Source organism: Engystomops pustulosus, chromosome 4 (genome assembly GCF_040894005.1).
Source record: "Engystomops pustulosus chromosome 4, aEngPut4.maternal, whole genome shotgun sequence".
In the NCBI taxonomy this organism is placed as follows: Eukaryota; Metazoa; Chordata; class Amphibia; order Anura; family Leptodactylidae; genus Engystomops; species Engystomops pustulosus.
The window spans coordinates 98,044,564-98,065,001 of NC_092414.1; the positions used below are offsets into that span (position 1 = coordinate 98,044,564).

Below are 20,438 nucleotides of genomic sequence, written 5' to 3' on the forward strand. Positions count from 1 at the left end.
TTCCAGTTACTCCAGATATCAGTCCATTTCCCCCTGGATCCACTTTTATCAGAATGAATTTGTTCATATCTTTTAATCTTCTGTGTAAGAGCGAACCAATGATCCACCTTGGGAATCCTGCTGCTCCCCCATTTTCGAACTATAAGAACCTTCGCTATTGTCATGAGCTTTAGTACCAATGCTTGTCCTTTCCTTTCCAAAGTTAAAGGATTTTCTGTTCAGAAAGTGTTTGACAAAAATCTTTCTCACCAGAGGTGAATAGGGCGGAGACTAATATCTGTCAGTCTATGCCCTCAGGCTGAGGCCAGTTAGCTTGCCCACAGATCCCATGATGCCTTGTGTTCTCTCTCAAAGTTATTTAGCATAAAATCCATTTAGTGCCCCACAAGTAAATGAATGTGGTTACTAGCTGGGCAGCATCCATCACACGGAGGAGCAGGGAACATGTAATAAGTAAAATCATTAGTACACCAGTTACGTGCAGTCTATAGCCTGTGCTGTGTGAGCATTAAGGGTTAATAGCTTCTCTGCAGCCGATACTGCCTAGTACAAGGTGGGGGAGGGGAGCAGCATGAGGTGAAGAGACAGACAGAGAAAGTTCAGTAGAATCACAGACTGGGATGGAGGGACTGAAAGGGAAGAGGAGAGATCTTGTAACTCACTATTCGGTGCAGGAGACATCTGTATCCACTGTTCGGAACACATTCAGCGCTGCAACATACACAGAGAAAAATACTGCCAGAAACCACTCCCATACTCCATGACTGATAAACTATAAACAAAGTACGGACTCACAGGGCTTATCAGTACAAGGAAAAGAAGCAGCTACTGCAGCACTCAGATAATCTGTGGGGCATTGCAAGGAAACTGCTGCATAAAGGTAAAAGATAATTTAAGCAAAGTTGTTTTACATCCCAAGAGCTATTGATTTGTGGGGAAAAAAACCCTTTAACTCTTTTTTTTTTTTTTTTTTTGTCACATCGTACTTCAAGTTAGAGGTAAATTTTGGCTGATAAATTTTGCTTAAATTTATAAAAGAATTTGAAAATATGTTGAAATTATCTTGTTTTCAGGCGGATAGCTTTAACACCCAAATTGGTTACTAAATAACATTTCCCATAATGTCTCCTTTATGTTTTCATAATTTTTTTGAAATGTCTGGATACTTTATTTTGCAGTCAAGTGACTTACAAATCGAACATGAGTGGTAAGATTTTGGGGTGGCTATGTCCTATTGCTGAAAATGTATTAACTTGTTTTATGGGGGGAGGGAGGGTTGAAGAAAAAAACATCAATTATGTCATTGTTTAACTTTTTTTTTTTGGTAACATGCTAATGAATTCTGTATAATGTAATATATAGAATACATTTATATAATGTATTCTGTAGTCGGTATAATTACCGCAATACAAAATTTCTAGTTAATGCCCAACCCAACATGTAGAGACATTTCTAAGTACAGGTTTTGTTCAATAAAAACAAGTTTATTAAAAAAGAAGCATGAACAGTATAATATTTTTTATTGTATTATTAACTTAAAATTCGAAAAAGTGGCAGCACACCACAAATTTCAAAAGTGGCATGTAGCGGAGGTACTTTGTTAACTTTAGGGTGCAAAGTTTCAGCTCCTTCCAACTTCTGGTAGGAACTGAAACGCTGCACCCTGTGTGAATATACCGAATAAACTTGTGTATAAGCAGAGTTTTTCAGTTTTTCTGATAAATCTCACCTCGGCGTATACACGGGTCAATAAAAAAACAAACAAACTTACACACTCACCTTCCAGCGCCCCCAATGCTCCGGTCCCTGCGTCTCCTCTTCTGTCTGTTGTATGCTCTGGCGCATACCATGACGTCATCAGCGGCTGCATCATAGTGTGCGCTGGTCGGCTGTTACAGCAGACAGAAGAGAAGCCACGGGGACTGGAGCATCACGGAGAGGACAGAAGAGGAGCTGAGCCGAACATTGTGACCACCAGAAGGTGAGTATGTAAGTTTATTTTTTTTAAGTGCTAGGGACACTGGGGGCTGCCTGCATATTAAAGGTGCCGGCTGGCTGTATACTACTGGGGGCTTGCTGGCTATATACTGGAAGGCAGTGACCAATGCATTTCCCACTCTCGGCTTATACTTGAGTCAATAGGTTTTCCCAGTATTTGGTGGTAAATTCAGGGGCTTCGTGTCGGCTTATACTCGAATATATACGGTAATAACTTTTTTTTTGCACTTTTATATAGTGTGTTGTGCTGTAGCTTTTTGATATTTATATTGCAATGGTTTGTGAAACAAAAAGTGTAGCATGAATCAGGAGGCACAATGGATACTGGTGATATTTTTCAAATCATGCAGCACCTATGGAGTACAAATATTATAGGTTAATGGTGTAGATGTTATCCACAAACATTATACTTTATAAACTAAACTAAATACATACCGTGTTAATGTTTGGCCTCTTATTTTTCATTTGGTTCAAGCACTGATTAGAAATACAGTACATTTTTTCTATTGCATGGAACTCTGCATCTTTCATCTTTTTGTCCACATATTCCTCAAGAGTTTTTTCTTCCTCTTCTATTTCCTCTATAATGTCAAGCTAAGAAAAGAAACAATTTACTGAAAGTAAACCAACTGAGGCTACATTAACATGATGTATGCCCACCGTACCCTAGCACGGCATACATCGGCGCCGGGGAGAAGAGGAGGGGATGAGCGCCGCTCACCCAAGCCCCTCTCCATAGTGATATATGGCCGCAGCGCCGTATTACGGGGAAATATAGGATGTCCTATTTTTATCCCAGCTAAGGAACGGCGCCGTGTACCCATTGCTGTGTATAGGGGACGGATATACGCCCTAGATACGTTGGCCGTATACATGTCCCCCATACGTTCATTAAAATGTATAAATTGATACATTGCCTGTCATACCTATACAACTATGAAATGTATTGTCCTTGTGGGAACTGTTCTTTATAAGCCAATTCCCATTCTGAAGGTTCAAAACTGTGAAACATTTACAGCTTATAGAAATTGATGCATTCATAAATAGTAATGGTATTTTCTATACTAATTTTTGAGAAGTACATGGGCGCTACTAAAAAAATTGATGACCTGCTTTTAGGAAATGTCGTCCACATCAGATTGGTGGGGCTCTGATTCTCACCTGTTTAAGGCAAGCTGCACAAGTAGCCTATTGTAATGTGGAAAAGCAGTGGCAGAAGAGTAGCATGATAATTATCTTTTTTTTTTTTTGCGATGGATAACAATTTGCACCTGAAAAATAAATGTATATGGGGATGGGGGGGCTTTATCAAAGCTGGAGCCTCTAGATATATTCGGGGCAGTAGGAGAGGCGGGGTTTACATTGGGCGTGATAAATCCCCCATTGTCAACATTACATTTACACATTTGCCTTAATGTGACTGTGATACACAGTTAAATTTAATACATTATGTGTGCAGTAAGAGTAGGGGCCCAGAAAGCCCAACTCCATTTTTGATATCTAAATATACGTTATTAAAGGGAACCTGTCATCGGGAGCCCTTTTTCAGGTTCTCCATGTCCCCATAGAGAATAGTGTACACTTTGCCAAAGAGTTTTTATAGTAAAACTGGCTTTTACCAAAAAAAAAAAAAAGATAAGGTTACCTTTCTTTATACAGAGCAGTGTCTGTAGTCCCATGGGTGTGGTCAGTGAGGAGTGGGGCAGACATGTATGACGTCCTGAGGGGGGAAACAATGGGGGGCAGGGGGGGGGGGAGAGGAGATATGGGGGAGGATGGTAGTTTTTTTCTTATTTGAAATTTATGCATGACAGAGCGTTTTCCCACGGATGGGGGGGGGGGGAGAAACGCTTCTCACTAGCCACTCCCAGGTGACTAGAGGCAATGCTCTGCATACAGAAACTTTCATCTACAAAATTTGTGCTGAAAAACGCTAACTCGGTGTATACTAGAGTCTATTTAAAAAAAAAAATAACACTGTACTCACCTTTCCGACGCCTCCCGTCTTCCGATGCATCCTTCGGGTCCTTTTCGAGTGACAAGCGGCTGACGTCATTCTATGTGCTGACCGAGCACAAAGACCCGACGAGGAGCGGAATGAAACGAAGAGGATCTAAAGCAGAAAGAGGACCTACGGGGGCGTTGGAAAGGTGAGTACAGTGTTTTTTTTGTTTTTTTTTTTACTGCAGGTGGGCTGGCAGGCTATATATTACATAGGGCTTGCAGGCTATACACTACAGGGGGTTGCAGGCTATACACTACAGGGGCTGGCAGGCTGGATATATATTACAGGGGCTGGCTGGCTATATACTACAGGAGGCTGGCTGCCTATATACTACAGGAGGCTGGCTGGCTATATACTACAGGAGGCTGGCAGGCTATATACTACAGGAGGCTGGCAGGCTATACACTACAGGGGCCGGCAGGTAATATACTACAGGGGGCGGGCTGGATATATATTACAGGGGCTGGCAGGCTATATACTAGAGGGGGCTGGCAGGCTATATACTACAGGAGGCTGGCTATATACTACAGGAGGCTGGCTATACACTACAGGGGCTGGCAGGCTATATACTACAGGAGACGGGCTGGATTTATACTACAGGGGTTGGCAGGCTTTATACTGGGGAAGAGGGGGGCAGGCAGGCTATATAAGAGGGATGGGCTGTGACCAATGGATTTCCCACCCTTGGCTTATACTCGAGTCAATAGTTCTTCCCAGTTTTTTGTGTTAAAATTAGGTACTTTGGCTTATACTCGGGACGGCTTATAAGGTAACTTTTGTTGTGCACTTGCAGACGGCGTTATTCATAAGGGGGCCGGCCAACACCCCCACAGCACGACCCTGTCAGCGGGGACGTATAGGAGAAGCCAGCAACATTGCATATATTGCGTAATCACTGCCGACTCTCCGGTGCTGTGGGTAAGCCTGGCAATGTGAAGAAGAAAGTTAGGTAGTGTTAGTGCAGCAAGGCCTCATCGTGGAGAGCAAGGCAGCGATTACGCAATACAGGCAGTCCCCGGGTTACGTACAAGATAGGGTCTATAGGTTTGTTCTCAAGTTGAATTTGTATGTAAGTTGAAACTGTATATTTTTTAATTGTAACCCCAGCCAGAAATTTTTCAGTCTCTGTGACAATTGGATTTTAAAAATGTTGGGTTGTCATAAGAACCATAATTAACAATAAAGATTCATTACAGACACCTGTGATAACTGTTATAGCTGTTTATCGTAACCTAAGGCTAAAGTACAGTAAATGAATATCCAGAGGTCCGTTTGTAACTAGGGATCGTCTGTAAGTCGAGTGTTCTTAAGTAGGGGACCCCCTGTATATGCGATGCTGCCGGCTTCTCGTACAGGTCCACACTGACATTTGACGGTGTATACTAGAGTCTATTTAAAAAAAAAAATAACACTGTACTCACCTTTCCGACGCCTCCCGTCTTCCGATGCATCCTTCGGGTCCTTTTCGAGTGACAAGCGGCTGACGTCATTCTATGTGCTGACCGAGCACAAAGACCCGACGAGGAGCGGAATGAAACGAAGAGGATCTAAAGCAGAAAGAGGACCTACGGGGGCGTTGGAAAGGTGAGTACAGTTTTTTTTTGTTTTTTTTTTTACTGCAGGTGGGCTGGCAGGCTATATATTACATAGGGCTTGCAGGCTATACACTACAGGGGGTTGCAGGCTATACACTACAGGGGCTGGCAGGCTGGATATATATTACAGGGGCTGGCTGGCTATATACTACAGGAGGCTGGCTGCCTATATACTACAGGAGGCTGGCTGGCTATATACTACAGGAGGCTGGCAGGCTATATACTACAGGAGGCTGGCAGGCTATACACTACAGGGGCCGGCAGGTAATATACTACAGGGGGCGGGCTGGATATATATTACAGGGGCTGGCAGGCTATATACTAGAGGGGGCTGGCAGGCTATATACTACAGGAGGCTGGCTATATACTACAGGAGGCTGGCTATACACTACAGGGGCTGGCAGGCTATATACTACAGGAGACGGGCTGGATTTATACTACAGGGGTTGGCAGGCTTTATACTGGGGAAGAGGGGGGCAGGCAGGCTATATAAGAGGGATGGGCTGTGACCAATGGATTTCCCACCCTTGGCTTATACTCGAGTCAATAGTTCTTCCCAGTTTTTTGTGTTAAAATTAGGTACTTTGTGCGCTACACATAAGGAGAATCAGTACAAGCTGATGTTGCAGTGGTATCATACCCCATCCTTATTGCACAGATTATTTCCAGACACACCGGATACCTGCTGGCGATGTGGCTCGCCCGGGGGATCTCTTCAACACATCTTCTGGACGTGCTCACTGGTGCAGCCGTTCTGGCAGGAGGTAAAGACTCTCCTCCGGGAGGTTGTTGCAGTGGACATTCCACTCTCCCCACTATACTACTTACTAAACGTCTCCCCCCAGCCCATGGTTAAGACGGCCACAAAATTGAGCCTGCACATACTAACAGCTGCAAGATGCTTGATAGCGCAGTTTTGGAAAAGACAGGCCCCCCCCTCCCGAATGGACCTATTCGCTAGGATAAGGGAGACTCGAAGTATGGAATACTTGACTGCCTCCCTGAACAACCGTCTCCCATTGTTCGACAAAACCTGGGAACGTTGGGATCGATACTGGATAGAAGAGCGGACAGGAGGAGGAGAATGAAGTGATCACCCCTATTGTTTCTACCCGGATGTTAATTGTTGTCGTGGTGAGTCTGTCTGAATGTCTTCTGTCAGTTTCCCCCCAAAATTTTTCTGGACCAACTGGGCACGAGGCTTCAGCGGTCCTTGGTAATTGGTTTATCATTAGGATAATATTACACTGTTAAATTTTGCACCCCATTATGTTAATAGAGAATCTGAGCTGTCATTATCTCTGGGGACAACGCTTGTTTTTTTTTTTTTTTTTGTTTATGCCATTATTGGAAAAATTTTAATGTGAAATATGGGCAAATTATTTGTTATACTGTTTTGAAAATGAAAATAAAAATACAATTATTAAAAAAAAAAAAAAAAAAATTAGGTACTTTGGCTTATACTCGGGACGGCTTATAAGGTAACTTTTTTTTTTTTTTTAAAGACCGTTTTACTAGAAGAACTCTTTGGCAATGTGCTCCTGGTGACAGGTTCCCTTTAAACTACATGAAGATCTGCAATAAAAAAGCATACAAATTAGTGCAGATTTCTATGAGGATTTTCAAAGTCATGAAAATTTCGATTATTTCTGTTGCACAAAATTGACCTGCCGTGGAGCAAATATTGTTCTCTGCATGTACATTTCTGTTGTGAAAAGTAAGTTATATTATAAGTAATGTTATAACTGCCTGTGTACTGTCGCTAACTGCATAAAATGTCAACTCTCTTTACTAACCCCTCCTGTGTCCTCTTCCCGTCTGTTATCCGGCAAATACCAAACACCAAGCTTCAGGCTTCTCTGCAGTCACATTGGACTTTGTATAGAAAATGGCAGCTGATGGCTGGTTCAAGTGACAGCTTTTTCATTTATTAAATTATTGTACTCTGTTCGCTTATAAAGAATGGCTGGACCATTATACAAGCTCCAATACCATCTTTATTCTTATAGACTCTAGTTTTGTCTACAGTTGAAAGAACTCAGTTCACAGCAGTTTGTATTCTGTATGTGTTATTCCCCCTAGTCAACTATAACCCACAAACATGTTTCACATTAACCGCACAGCAATGCCTGTCCGAAACCTGCAATGAATTTCAGTTCAAGTCTAAATACACTTGCAGACACCCCCTTCCCTAAAAACATCACTCCTCAGCTTCAAATGATGGATGTGCCTGTAATATTTCACCTTACATATGAAGCCTCATACTTCTGAAAAGTTATATCAGACTGAATAAAGTGTTAAGAATAATCATGTGCAGAAAAAGGAAAGGGCTTAGATATCACATATGGTCTTTATTACAAAATAAAATAAAACACTGTTACCAGTAATACTGGACTCCGATCTTCATCAAATGGTGCAAGTCCAGAGATGATTTCCAACAACACCTATACATTAATAATAAAACATTAAGATAATTTAAGTTAAAGGGATCTAAAGAGGACCTGTCACCCCGAATATGACCCCAACCAAATGTCCCCCCCATAATCCTCTCCACAGCCAGTTTTTAAAATAAATTTATTTGTGGTAAGTTGATTTAAAACGATCCGGCCTCTTACTAAATAAGAGGTCAGATTCTCGTATGTTGTGCACTTGCAGACGGCGTTATTCATAAGGGGGCCGGCCAACACCCCCACAGCACGACCCTGTCAGCGGGGACGTATAGGAGAAGCCAGCAACATTGCATATATTGCGTAATCACTGCCGACTCTCCGGTGCTGTGGGTAAGCCTGGCAATGTGAAGAAGAAAGTTAGGTAGTGTTAGTGCAGCAAGGCCTCATCGTGGAGAGCAAGGCAGCGATTACGCAATACAGGCAGTCCCCGGGTTACGTACAAGATAGGGTCTATAGGTTTGTTCTCAAGTTGAATTTGTATGTAAGTTGAAACTGTATATTTTTTAATTGTAACCCCAGCCAGAAATTTTTCAGTCTCTGTGACAATTGGATTTTAAAAATGTTGGGTTGTCATAAGAACCATAATTAACAATAAAGATTCATTACAGACACCTGTGATAACTGTTATAGCTGTTTATCGTAACCTAAGGCTAAAGTACAGTAAATGAATACCCAGAGGTCCGTTTGTAACTAGGGATCGTCTGTAAGTCGAGTGTTCTTAAGTAGGGGACCCCCTGTATATGCGATGCTGCCGGCTTCTCGTACAGGTCCACACTGACATTTGCTGGGGGTGTGACGGCCGGCCCCCTTATGAATAACGCCGACTGCAAGCGCACAAGATACGAGAAAAAAACTGGCTGGGGAGAAAGGGACTGGGGAGAGGATTATGGGGGTGCACATTTGGTGGAGGTAATTTCAGGGTGACAGGCCCTGTTTAAAAAGCTTATAATATCATAACATTACATTTCAATGATACACATAAATATGTCTCGAGTTGCTATAAAAAGAAAAGCTATAAAGGCATGCATACAAATTCCTACTATTACTCACCACTCCAAAGCTGAATATATCAGATTTTATAGTTACTTCTCCTCGCAGGGCCTCTGGGGCCATGTATGCTGTAGTACCTACAATTTTTTCAGTCATCATGGTCCTTGCCAGTTGTCCAGTAGCCCTTGTAAGGCCAAAGTCAGATATTTTGGGAATAAAATTATCATCCAAAAGAATATTTGCACTGTGAAAAATAAAATGTAATAAATTTAAATAAATAACCCCTTTTATTTATATTGCGCACACATATTATGAAGCACTACACAGAGCTTGCCAAATTGTTCCCTGTCCCCGTTGGGGCTGACAATATAATCAACCTACCAGTATGTTTTGGAGTGTGGGAGGAAACCGGAGGACCCGGAGGAAACCCACGCAAACAGGGGGAGATCATACAAACTCTTTGCAGATGTGCTACACATTACACAATACAATTTAAAGAGGGAGCATTTGTGGAAAAATAAATGAAAAAGTTATAATTTCCACTCCGGAGAACGTCCCTGATGCTTCTGCTCTCACTGGATGTTGGTGATGATTTTAAGTCCTTAGTGTCAAGGCTAATCCATATGTTGCAGCTCTCACATGACATAGTGTCAAGGCTAATCCATATGTTGCAGCTCTCACATGACATAGTGTCAAGGCTAATCCATATGTTGCAGCTCTCACATGCACGATGAAGCACCAGAGAATTGAAAAGAGCCCTCAGGAGGGGTAAGTACAGCTTTTTTTTTTCCTTCAGTTTTCCATCAAATGTTACCCCCTTAACTCCAAACCAATGTCTCTTTTATCTCTGTAATCACCCACCTCTTAATGTCTCTGTGGACTTGATTGTTTTTATGTAGGTATTCAATTCCATGTGCTGTTCCCAAAACAATATTACATCTTCTACTCCAGGACAATGGAGGTGTGTTATTCTAAAAAAAGGATATTTGCTCAGTACATGTTAGACAGTGACAAACCTCTATTAGCATCACCTCCTAACAAAAAAATAACCTCACACTTACATGACAAGCAAGTCGGTCCAGTAAAGAACCATTAGACATGTATGTGTAAACCAGGCAGTATCTGTCACCATCATTGGAAAAGCCGAGAAGTTTAACAATGTTTTCATGGTGACACCTTGAAAGGAAAAAAAATTGAAATGGAAGTAATTCTTTTATATTGGGATACTCATCTGAACGGGAGTCCCTTTCTCAGTAATGGATGGAACAGCAGGAAGAGTGTGTTCTGCTGCTCCATTCAACCGTATACTAGTGTCACAAATAGCAGAGCACAGCTCCCAGCTATCTCCAGCACTCCTATAGACAGTGAATGAGATTGTCAAAAAGCTGGTACAACCCCTTTAAAAAATGTGAATCAATAGATTAAGTTTACCTCCAACGTGTAACATTAAAAATACAACTTATCATGCACATAAAAAGACACAAAAAGAGAAACATTTCTGATGTGCCAGAATAGGCTTATGGGATTAAAGAGGACCTGTCACCCTGAAAATGAGCCCCAACAAATGTGCCCCCCATAATCCTCTCCCCAGCCCCTTTCTCCCCAGCCAGTTTTTTAAAAATGTGTGCTAAGTTGATTTAAACTGATCCGACCTCTTACTAAATAAGAGGTCGGATTCTTATATCTTGTGTCAGGGGAGTCGGCCTTATTCATTAGGGGGCCGGCCGACACACCCCCAGCACAGAATACCGCGTCCGCGCTGTATATGAAGAATATTCCAGCCGCGCTGTATATGGAGAGTATCTTGGCCGCGCTGTATATGAAGAATATCCTGGCCACGATATTCTTTATATACAGCGCGGCTTCACAGTGCCAGGCTTACACAGGGGCGTGTTGGGGGTGTGTAGGCCGGCCCCTAATGAATAAGGCCGACTGCACTGACACAAGATACGAGAATCCGACCTCTTATTTAGTAAGAGGTCGGATCGGTTTAAATCAACTTAGCATAAATTAATTTTTTTTTAAACCGGCTGGGGAGAAAGCTGGGGTGAGGATTATGGGGGGCACATTTGTTGGGGCTCATTTTTGGGGTGACAGGTCCTCTTTAAGGGAAACTTCCTGTGTAAATAAATGAGCATCTGTCCGCTGAATAGGTAATACATATTAGATTGGTGCAGATATCACTGCTTGGAACCCAATGGATAGGATAGAGTGCGGCTAGGGGGAGTTTCAATGTCTATCCTGTTGACAGTAGTGGTTGTTTTAAGCTAGATTACCCACTTTTAGAAGTGGCTTCAGGTGATGAATATATATTATAACAATGAAAAGTTTTACATATGTTAATAATATAGGCAATGGGAGTCAATAGTAAAGTTTGTTTCCTATATTGTCATAACCCAATTAACTGCCCCTCAAAAGTTAAAAAACATATTTAGAATTATTGAAATTATTTGTAAACTAATACATATTATACATTCACTATAGTAAAACGATTGTACACAAAGTATTACATTATTCAACTGCAACTGTAAACTATGTATTACTCACTGTGCCATGGTTTTTATTTCTTGTTCAAACTGGTCCTTAAGGTCCTGTAAGCTGCTGTCATCCATCTATGTAAATAAGACAACTTTGTGTTAAGATCACATAATGTAAATAAAAATTGTAGTTAATACAAAACACACATAACTCTTTTCAATGCATGTTAAATAAACAAATCAAAAAATTGTAAACCCACAACCTGTTGGCATCTTCTGATCAACCATGGTACTCAATACAGGCTCGTAAGAGCAATTACCAAAGACGCAACAGACTAACCCCATCATTACAAGACCTTACTCAGTCAGTGTATAACGGACCTGCATTGGCCAGATTTTTTGGACTAAATACAGTGCTAAAGACAGGACTCAAGGAATTGCAGTGATACATGATGAAAGGAGTCCTATTTTCCCTACAAAACAGCAGCATTGCTGGACTGTGATCATGAACAATGCCTGAACTAAAAAATAATGACATTTGACTCACAAAAAAAAAATACTTCAAAACATAGGAAACGTACAGCCAATACATACAGTTGTCAGTTTTTTTACTGCCACTTTTTCATAATTTAGGTAGCCCTGATAGACAACTCCAAAGCCCCCCTCTCCAATTTTACTTCCTCCTTCAGAAAGTGGCCGATCATCAAATTCTCTTGTAATTTTCTTCAGATGATTGAAAGAAAGAATGCAAAATCCTGCAAATAATTACATCAACTGTTCAATAGTTATACAAACTCACAATATTTTTTTATATACAGGTAGGTACAAGATAGGTTCTTTAGGTTTGTACTTAAGTTAAATTTATATGTAAGTCGGAACAGATATATTTTATAATCATAACTCTCAGACAGAATTTTTTTGTTTGTGTGACATTTGGATTTTCATAATTTTGTGCTGTAATGGGATCAAGGATTATAAATAAAGCTTCATTACAGACAGTTTACAGCTGATCATTACAGTCTGGGAATAAAGTAAAGCCCCCAGAGAGCTTCACCAGAGGTCACAGTGGGCAGAGGGGTCCATATGTAACTAGGGGTTGTCTGTAAGTCGGTTGTCCTTAAGTTGGGGACCTCCTACACAATGAAAAGTAAATAGCAGCATTTATTTAACTACCTGAAATCATAGCTTTTGATACCTTTGGTCATCCATAAAAAAAGCCATTTTGTCACAATAAAGAGAAATCTAATGAGGACAAAGGTATTTATCTATTCAGTTCTGGTGAATACGAAGAAATGTCTGCTGAGAATACTGAGCTTAAAGTTTCTTTGAATGGTCCCTATTCTGTTTTCTCTGTTAAATATAATTTTCACCATCAATGGGCTCCAACCTTTTGAACTCACAGTCCAAGCTCTGTTGGAAGTAGGTGACCAGGGCTGCTGCTCCTATAGACGTCACCACTGCATAGAGCAGGTAATGACATTACTACCCTCTTCCCTGGTCCAAGATAAGGGGCTTAACTTCTAGTCACCTGCTGAATACAGACACTATGGGGGGGTTTAACAATGTCTCTAGCTGGAAAACACTTGTCTTTTGCTGCGCAAGATTTATCACTGTGATTATGAAATCTGATGCAATATAAGACTATCGCCAGAACTTTGGACATACAGGCGATTGCCCGCAAGCCACTCCCCTTTCTTGTGAGGTCCCGCCCACATTCCAAAGGCCCCACTCCTTAATCGGACAAGTTGAGAAAGTGCCAAAAAAGGTCTAAAAGCCTTGATGACTGTGGTATAATTTTAGACGATTTGCGCAAAACCACCAGAATTGTGGCGTTTATAAATCCCCCCTGTGTATCCAATTTCTAGTATACTACTTATGTCTCTTATTTTTCTGCTGGGTGGTTACTGTTCGGGAGAAGCTTTTTTACTATAGACATGACGTTCTGGAAACTTACTACGCACACATCTTTGTTTGGTTCACAATCTATTCTACTACAGCATATAAAGATGTGATTATAATGAGGTTTCAGAAATTTAAAGGGAGGAGACATGGCAGACGTGAACATTACAACCAACAACCCATGTTATTTTTTTTTAATCTAAAACCTTATGGGAAGTCGGGACATGAAGTCCGAACTCATCACACATCTTATTTATCACTCTTCCAGACTCCTTTTTGTTTTCATGTGGTATGGGACCAGACTGTACCCGATTTCTAATTCAGTTAGAAATTCAGTCTGTTCAGTTGCATTATAGCCAATAAATGAGCCCTTTAATTGTTTTACATAGGTACAGACAAAAATAATTCGAAAGAAAAAACATGGTCAGTACTACACATGTACAACCTGATGTTTCTTCTTCATTTTCCTCTGGTGTCCTGCTTTGAGAAAGCGGCAGTCCGTATTCGGTTTTACTTGACTCTGCAGATGTCTGTGGTTTTTTCAATTCATCCATAGGGAGTGTTGGGCAATTTGAGCTTGGCGTCGGCTCTGCTCACAATAAAAAAGGCAATTTTATTGCATCTTAGATCTTTATATGTTACCCAGCATCAACCTGCAGCACCCCTTAACACAATGACTGACAACGCTTGGAGAAAGGAGTCACAGAAAGTAAAAGTCAGGTGACCCTAAACCCCAATTTGCATAAAGATAAAAACAGAATTTACTCTAAAACAACAGATGGCTTGAAAGTGAAAGACATACACTCACTGGCCACTTTATTAGGTACACCATGATAGTAACGGGTTGGACCCCCTTTTGCCTTAAGAACTGCCTCAATTCTTCGTGGCATAGATTCAACAAGGTGCTCGAAGCATTCCTCAGAGATTTTGGTACATATTGACATGATGGCATCACACAGTTGCCGCAGATTTGTCGGCTGCACATCCATGATGCGAATCTACCGTTCCACCACATCCCAAAGTTGCTCTATTGGATTGAGATCTGGTGACTGTGGAGGCCATTTGAGTACAGTGACCTCATTGTCATGTTCAAGAAACCAGTCCGAGATGATTCCAGCTTTATGACATGGCGCATTATCCTGCTGAAAGTAGCCATCAGATGTTGGGTACATTGTGGTCATAAAGGGATTGACATGGTCAGCAACAATACTCAGGTAGGCTGTGGCGTTGCAACCATGCTCAATTGGTACCAAGGGGCCCAAAGAGTGCCAAGAAAATATTCCCCACATCATGACACCACCACCACCAGCCTGAACCGTTGATACAAGGCAGGATGGATCCATGCTTTCATGTTGTTGACGCCAAATTCTGACCCTACCATCCGAATGTCGCAGCAGAAATCGAGACTCATCAGACCAGTTTTTCCAATCTTCTACTGTCCAATTTCGATGAGCTTGTGCAAATTGTAGCCTCAGTTTCTTGTTCTTAGCTGAAAGGAGTGGCACCCGGTGTGGTCTTCTGCTGCTGTAGCCCATCTGCCTCAAAGTTCGACGTACTGTGCATTCAGAGATGCTCTTCTGACTACCTTGGTTGTAACGAGTGGCGATTTGAGTCACTGTTGCCTTTCTATCAGCTCGAACCAGTCTGCCTATTCTCCTCTGACCTCTGGCATCAACAAGGCATTTCCGCCCACAGAACTGCGGCTCACTGGATGTTTTTTCTTTTTCGGACCATTCTCTGTAAACCCTAGAGATGGTTGTGTGTGAAAATCCCAGTAGATCAGCAGTTTCTGAAACCAACAACCATGCCACGTTCCAAGGCACTCAAATCACCTTTCTTCCCCATACTGATGCTCGGTTTGAACTGCAGGAGATTGTCTTGACCATGTCTATATGCCTAAATGCACTGAGTTGCCGCCATGTGATTGGCTGATTAGAAATTAAGTGTTAACGAGCAGTTGGACAGGTGTACCTAATAAAGTGGCCGGTGAGTGTAGATGTCTGGATTGTCTATATACAATACTGGTTTTACTTGTGTTGTGATTTGGGACCTGGCACCTGACACTCCCTTTAATCAATTTGGAATATGTCTCCAATTCTACAGAATATTGTATTGCTATATAAGCAAAAGGAGATTACGTAATATCAAAGTTACCATGAGGAAAAATCGAGGCTGCTGTCAAAAACTCATTCCTCCGTAACAGGTCAGTGAGATCTTGCACAGTACAGTTTGTCGTCCCCCAGTCATAGAGCAACTCATGTGTAGGGCTTTTTCCCTTCTGAATGACCCCTTCAAAGCGCCTTTTTAATAAATGGAAACAAATATTAGGTCACATGATTCGGCCTGTATGAAGAACATAGACACATTGGTAACAACCAATATTTCCACCATATCAGGATAAAAAACTTTATACAGGAGAAGGGATGTTTTATTGCATTAACTGTAGAAAAAAAGATTATAGTACATGGTATCTTAGGAGGCCCATAGTCTTTCCATTAAGTGCCAGTGTGCATGCTGGGCCACCACACCATTCATATTGGGGGACACATGAATAGGTTATCAGCTGCAATATTTACAAAACTTCTTAAAGGGGTATTTCCACTGTAGAGCTTATTCACACATCCGATTTTTTTTTTTGGCAAGGACAGCAGAATGACCCTTTTATGGCAGTCTGTTTTATCTGCATACAATTTCTTCACGTCCATGGTTCCATTTATTTTTCACAAAGAAATAAAACTAATGTTTTGCAAAAACAAATCACCTTGTTCTCCAGTAGAATTAGTGAAAAAAAATGTGCCCATGGATGTCATCAACTTTTTTTCCAGACCCATAGACTTCAGTGATCTGCAAATGTTAAAAGGACATGCTCTAAAGTAATAAAAGGGTCGGTATACTGTCATGGACTGCAAAATAGATGGACAATAGATAAAATATTGCCCCATCAATAAAGACAGGTAGGAATCAGCTATCCTCGATCCTTTGTGACCTGGGCTGCTGCTTCATGCTCAGGGCTGCTGTATCCATGGCCGTGGGTATGAGCCCATAGAAAGTATTGGGCCATTTGGTAGCTGCTGAAAAAGTGGCACCCTAAAGCAGAGCCATGTGTACAAGGCCAAAGATTGTATCTCAACTTGTTTTGATGGTCAGTAGGACTATATATATGCACATACATGTCAATATCTTCCACCACCTGAACTCCTTTTCACATGTGCTGCTTGTGAACACCTCATTGCCTAGGTTTTTGGCCACTAATGCTACTTTGCAGTTGACCCTTGTCCTCCTCAAGAGCTGGAGGAGATTTGGTGTTTGGGAGAGTGTGAGCATTTCAGCTTTACACATGCACAGTTGCTCCCAACCTCTGCTCCGTGCACTGTAGCAAAAAGCCATTTCAGCAATGAGTTAATGGGATTTTGATAAATCCCATAAACTACATCAATACTGTATTGTGCTGCAGATTTTCTCCATGGAAATACTGTGTATAATATACCATGTGTGCATCTGGCCTATGAAGAAAATCACAGCCAAATGCAGAAATAGTGCGGAACTCAACCACTGCAATGCAAAGTTGAGTTCCACCCCCAGCTTCCTCTGGTTTCTGATGGTCACAGAATAGCTCCGGAGTTACTGCTGGGTTAAATTTTGCAGTCATGCATTACGTGTGCCGAATTTTAATTTATACAAAGAAAAAAAAACCCTAAAAAATATTATTTAATCATTAATATTTGATTATAAACTCTTATACCTTATATGAAACTGTGTATATCGAGGCTCTCCTGAAGCTTTTCTTATGTCCATAGCCAACCTCATCCATCCTTCTTGAGGATCAAGAAAATCAGCCAACTGACGGAGAACCCCGGGGTTGAGGTTCCGCACATATGTGGCTGGTGATATAGATTTACTCATTTCAAAGCCCTGAAAACAGAATACAGTAGATTGTAGGGTTGCAGAATGTATAAGATACTTTCAAAGTCAGAACGGTCCAATGCCTGGTTTCTGTCATTTTCGGTACTGAATGACTTGTGCTGTTCTACAGACTCCTAGTATCTGCAGGGGATTCCCCAGAGGAGACATGGGGCAGGGAATACTTTTAACCCTTACAGCACTCAGCCCTTTTTCATTTTTGTGTTTCTGTTTCTTACTGCCCTCATTCCAGAAGTGATAAGTTTTTTTAATTTTTATGCTTACTGAGATGTATAAGGGCTTGTTATCGGAGGGAATTTTTTTTTGGCGCCATTTAATATTTATGCAGTTGACTGGAAATCGACAAAAAAAACAAAACAAAACACATTTTCAGTGGTTTCTTGTGGGCTCTATTTTTACAGCTTTCATTCTGTGCTCCAAATGTCACCTCCTCTTTATTCTTTCGGTCGATATAATCACAGGAATACCAAATTTATGTAGATTGTATTAGATTTAAGTCTTTTGTAAAAAAATATATATATTAGCAATTTTGCCAAATTCTGAGGTCACACTTTGGTGTACGGTGGTGTATGGTGTAATTATTTGTGGTATGTATGGACGTATTAACATATCAATTTGGGACCTATATGATTGTTCCATCATTTTTTATTCAAATATTCATGGATGGAAAAAGTGGCGCTATTTTCCATTAAGGTGTTCACGGCTGGGAATAATCTTTTTTTTTGGGAGGTGACGATATCTAACATGTTTGTGATTTTTACAGTTTTTTTATATGTGATCTAGGAAAGGGGGAGGTGATTTAAAAGGCCGACTGCCGCAATAACAGGTGTGTGTCAGCGGTATAATACAGCTAACACCCACTGTGGGTGGAGAGAGCTCAGCCCGTGAGCTCTCCATACACCCCCACAGCACCAGTATGTGGGTTAATAGATGTGTTGGGTTAGATGCAGAACAGGGACGTCATCAGGGAAATATCAACATCTACCAGGGCTTCCCCAGACGCAAAGTCTCTATATTATTCAATTAAGTAATTTTTTGCCCAGTCCCGGATTTTAATACACAACCTCTGCACTCCACCTGCCATAGAGATACAGGACAGAGTCTCTGTCCACTAGACTATGGGCTTAGTGGTTGTCTATAGGAGGATTTTATGTAACTAAGAGCTTCACTACAGCCTCCATAGAGACCCGCTATATCCTAGAGGGGGCTGGCAGGCTATAGACTACAGGGGAATGGCAGGCTATAGACTTGGGGGGGCCGCCAGGCTATACACTTGGGGGGGCCGCCAGGCTATACACTTGGGGGGGCCGGCAGGCTATACACTTGGGGGGGCCGGCAGGCTATACACTTGGGGGGGCCGGCAGGCTATACACTTGGGGGGGGCCGGCAGGCTATACACTTGGGGGGGCCGGCAGGCTATACACTTGGGGGGGCCGGCAGGCTATACACTTGGGGGGGCCGGCAGGCTATACACTTGGGGGGGCCGGCAGGCTATACACTTGGGGGGGCCGGCAGGCTATACACTTGGGGGGGCCGGCAGGCTATACACTTGGGGGGGCCGGCAGGCTATACACTTGGGGGGGCCGGCAGGCTATACACTTGGGGGGGCCGGCAGGCTATACACTTGGGGGGGCCGGCAGGCTATACACTTGCGGGGGCCGGCAGGCTATACACTTGCGGGGGCCGGCAGGCTATACACTTGCGGGGGCCGGCAGGCTATACACTTGCGGGGGCCGGCAGGCTATACACTTGCGGGGGCCGGCAGGCTATACACTTGCGGGGGCCGGCAGGCTATACACTTGCGGGGGCCGGCAGGCTATACACTTGCGGGGGCCGGCAGGCTATACACTTGCGGGGGCCGGCAGGCTATACACTTGCGGGGGCCGGCAGGCTATACACTTGCGGGGGCCGGCAGGCTATACACTTGGGGGGGGGCGGCAGGCTATACACTTGGGGGGGGGGGCGGCAGGCTATACACTGGGGGGGGGGGAGGGGGGGGCTGGCAGCAGTTCTAGGAAATAACATCTGCGTTGCTTATGAGCTTTCTTCTCCTTGTTGTTGAGTTCTTTATTATAATATATGTCTGTCACAACATGTCAGATACATCTGTGCCTCTGCCCAGGTCTCTATTATGTCAGCAGCGCAGGGTTTATAATGTGGAGGTTTAGAACAAGGTGAAGCAGCTCTGGGCACTAGGGTGGAAGGACTTTTGGGCACCAGGTGGGTTCCTACTAATCCAGCACGAGTCCTAATACATTATAACGACGTGTCGCCATCCCGGGCCCTGGCTAGGTGTGGGCAATGCCATGTTCACCCCAGAAGCACTCACCCCTCAGGTCCCAACCCGCTGTCCGACAGCACTGGCCGCTTCCTACACAAGTAACACTATAGTTCCGCCTCCTCTTTCACAATCGCAGAACTTCCAGCAGGCGGCACCCCTTCACTGCTGCACCATCTGCACCTCACACAGGAGGCAGCGCAGACCACGCCCCCCGCCGCAGCCTAAAGCAGTCCGGAGACTCCCGTCACAGGTACCGGCCATCAGCACCGTTCAGTTACAAAATCCGGCACTGGTTATCCCCTTAACGACGGCCTGGCAATGTTTGCCGAGGGCTCACGTGTTGAGCCCTATCCATACCCGGCGGGTGTTTGCTTCATATTGCAGCAATCACCCACCGGCAACACCCGCGATCGGTGCTAGCAGCGATTATGGGTGTTTGCACTGCCACCGCCACAGGAAAAGCGCCGGTGGCTTCAAAAAGATGGCGGCGCACGGGCGCCGCCATCTTTGTGAAGCCACCGGCGCTCCCCGTGGCGTTATCGGGAAGCGAGGATCTGGTCACATGACAGTCTCGGGTCATAGGAAGTCTGGAAATCGGGTCTGGATTTAACCCTTTCATTACCATGTGCTATTTGCACATTTTAATGAATGCTGAGGAAAATCCCCATATACTGCCATACTACAGACAACCTAGGGTTAAAGTACCCTATAGAGTCTTAAAAACAGTAAAAAAATAAATAAAAAAAGTTTAAAAAGTCTAAATATTCAGATCACCCGCCTTTCCCTAGAACTGATATAAATATAAAAAACAGTAAAAATCAT

General features: G+C 42.8%; 2 protein-coding genes across 3 annotated transcripts in view; one reads left to right on the top strand and one right to left on the bottom strand.

Moving 5' to 3' along the window:
* IRAK4 (interleukin 1 receptor associated kinase 4) lies at positions 1-19,795 on the bottom strand. Of its 2 annotated transcripts, XM_072146859.1 has the most exons (12): positions 19,665-19,795; positions 17,157-17,326; positions 15,569-15,714; positions 13,860-14,003; positions 12,110-12,270; positions 11,586-11,650; positions 10,100-10,214; positions 9,900-10,009; positions 9,099-9,282; positions 7,980-8,042; positions 2,434-2,592; positions 4-2,351 (listed from the first exon to the last, which is right to left on the bottom strand). In XM_072146859.1, the coding sequence occupies exons 2-12, from the start codon at positions 17,315-17,317 to the stop codon at positions 2,304-2,306; spliced, it is 1,356 nt and encodes a 451-aa protein (XP_072002960.1). In that variant the 5' UTR covers positions 17,318-17,326; positions 19,665-19,795; the 3' UTR covers positions 4-2,303. The 2 variants fall into 2 exon arrangements, with proteins under 2 accessions (XP_072002961.1, XP_072002960.1); XM_072146860.1 differs by lacking the exons at positions 15,569-15,714; positions 19,665-19,795 and having other exon boundaries at positions 1-2,351; positions 17,157-17,298.
* PUS7L (pseudouridine synthase 7 like) overlaps positions 19,749-20,438 on the top strand; it is a 23,028-nt gene continuing 22,338 nt past the window's right edge. Inside the window, exon 1 of the mRNA XM_072146856.1 lies at positions 19,749-19,866. The gene's annotated coding sequence lies outside the window, so the exon portion shown is untranslated. The remainder of the gene's footprint in view (positions 19,867-20,438) is intronic.

Coding starts and splice junctions, on each gene's coding strand:
- IRAK4 (XM_072146859.1), bottom strand. CDS start 17,317: ATGAGTAAATCTATATCACCAGCCACATATGTGCGGAACCTCAACCCC. Junction 11,651..12,109: donor CAGTAAAAAAACTGACAACT/GTATGTATTGGC, acceptor TTATTTACATAG/ATGGATGACAGCAGCTTACA. Junction 10,215..11,585: donor GAAATAAAAACCATGGCACA/GTGAGTAATACA, acceptor TTTCCTTTCAAG/GTGTCACCATGAAAACATTG.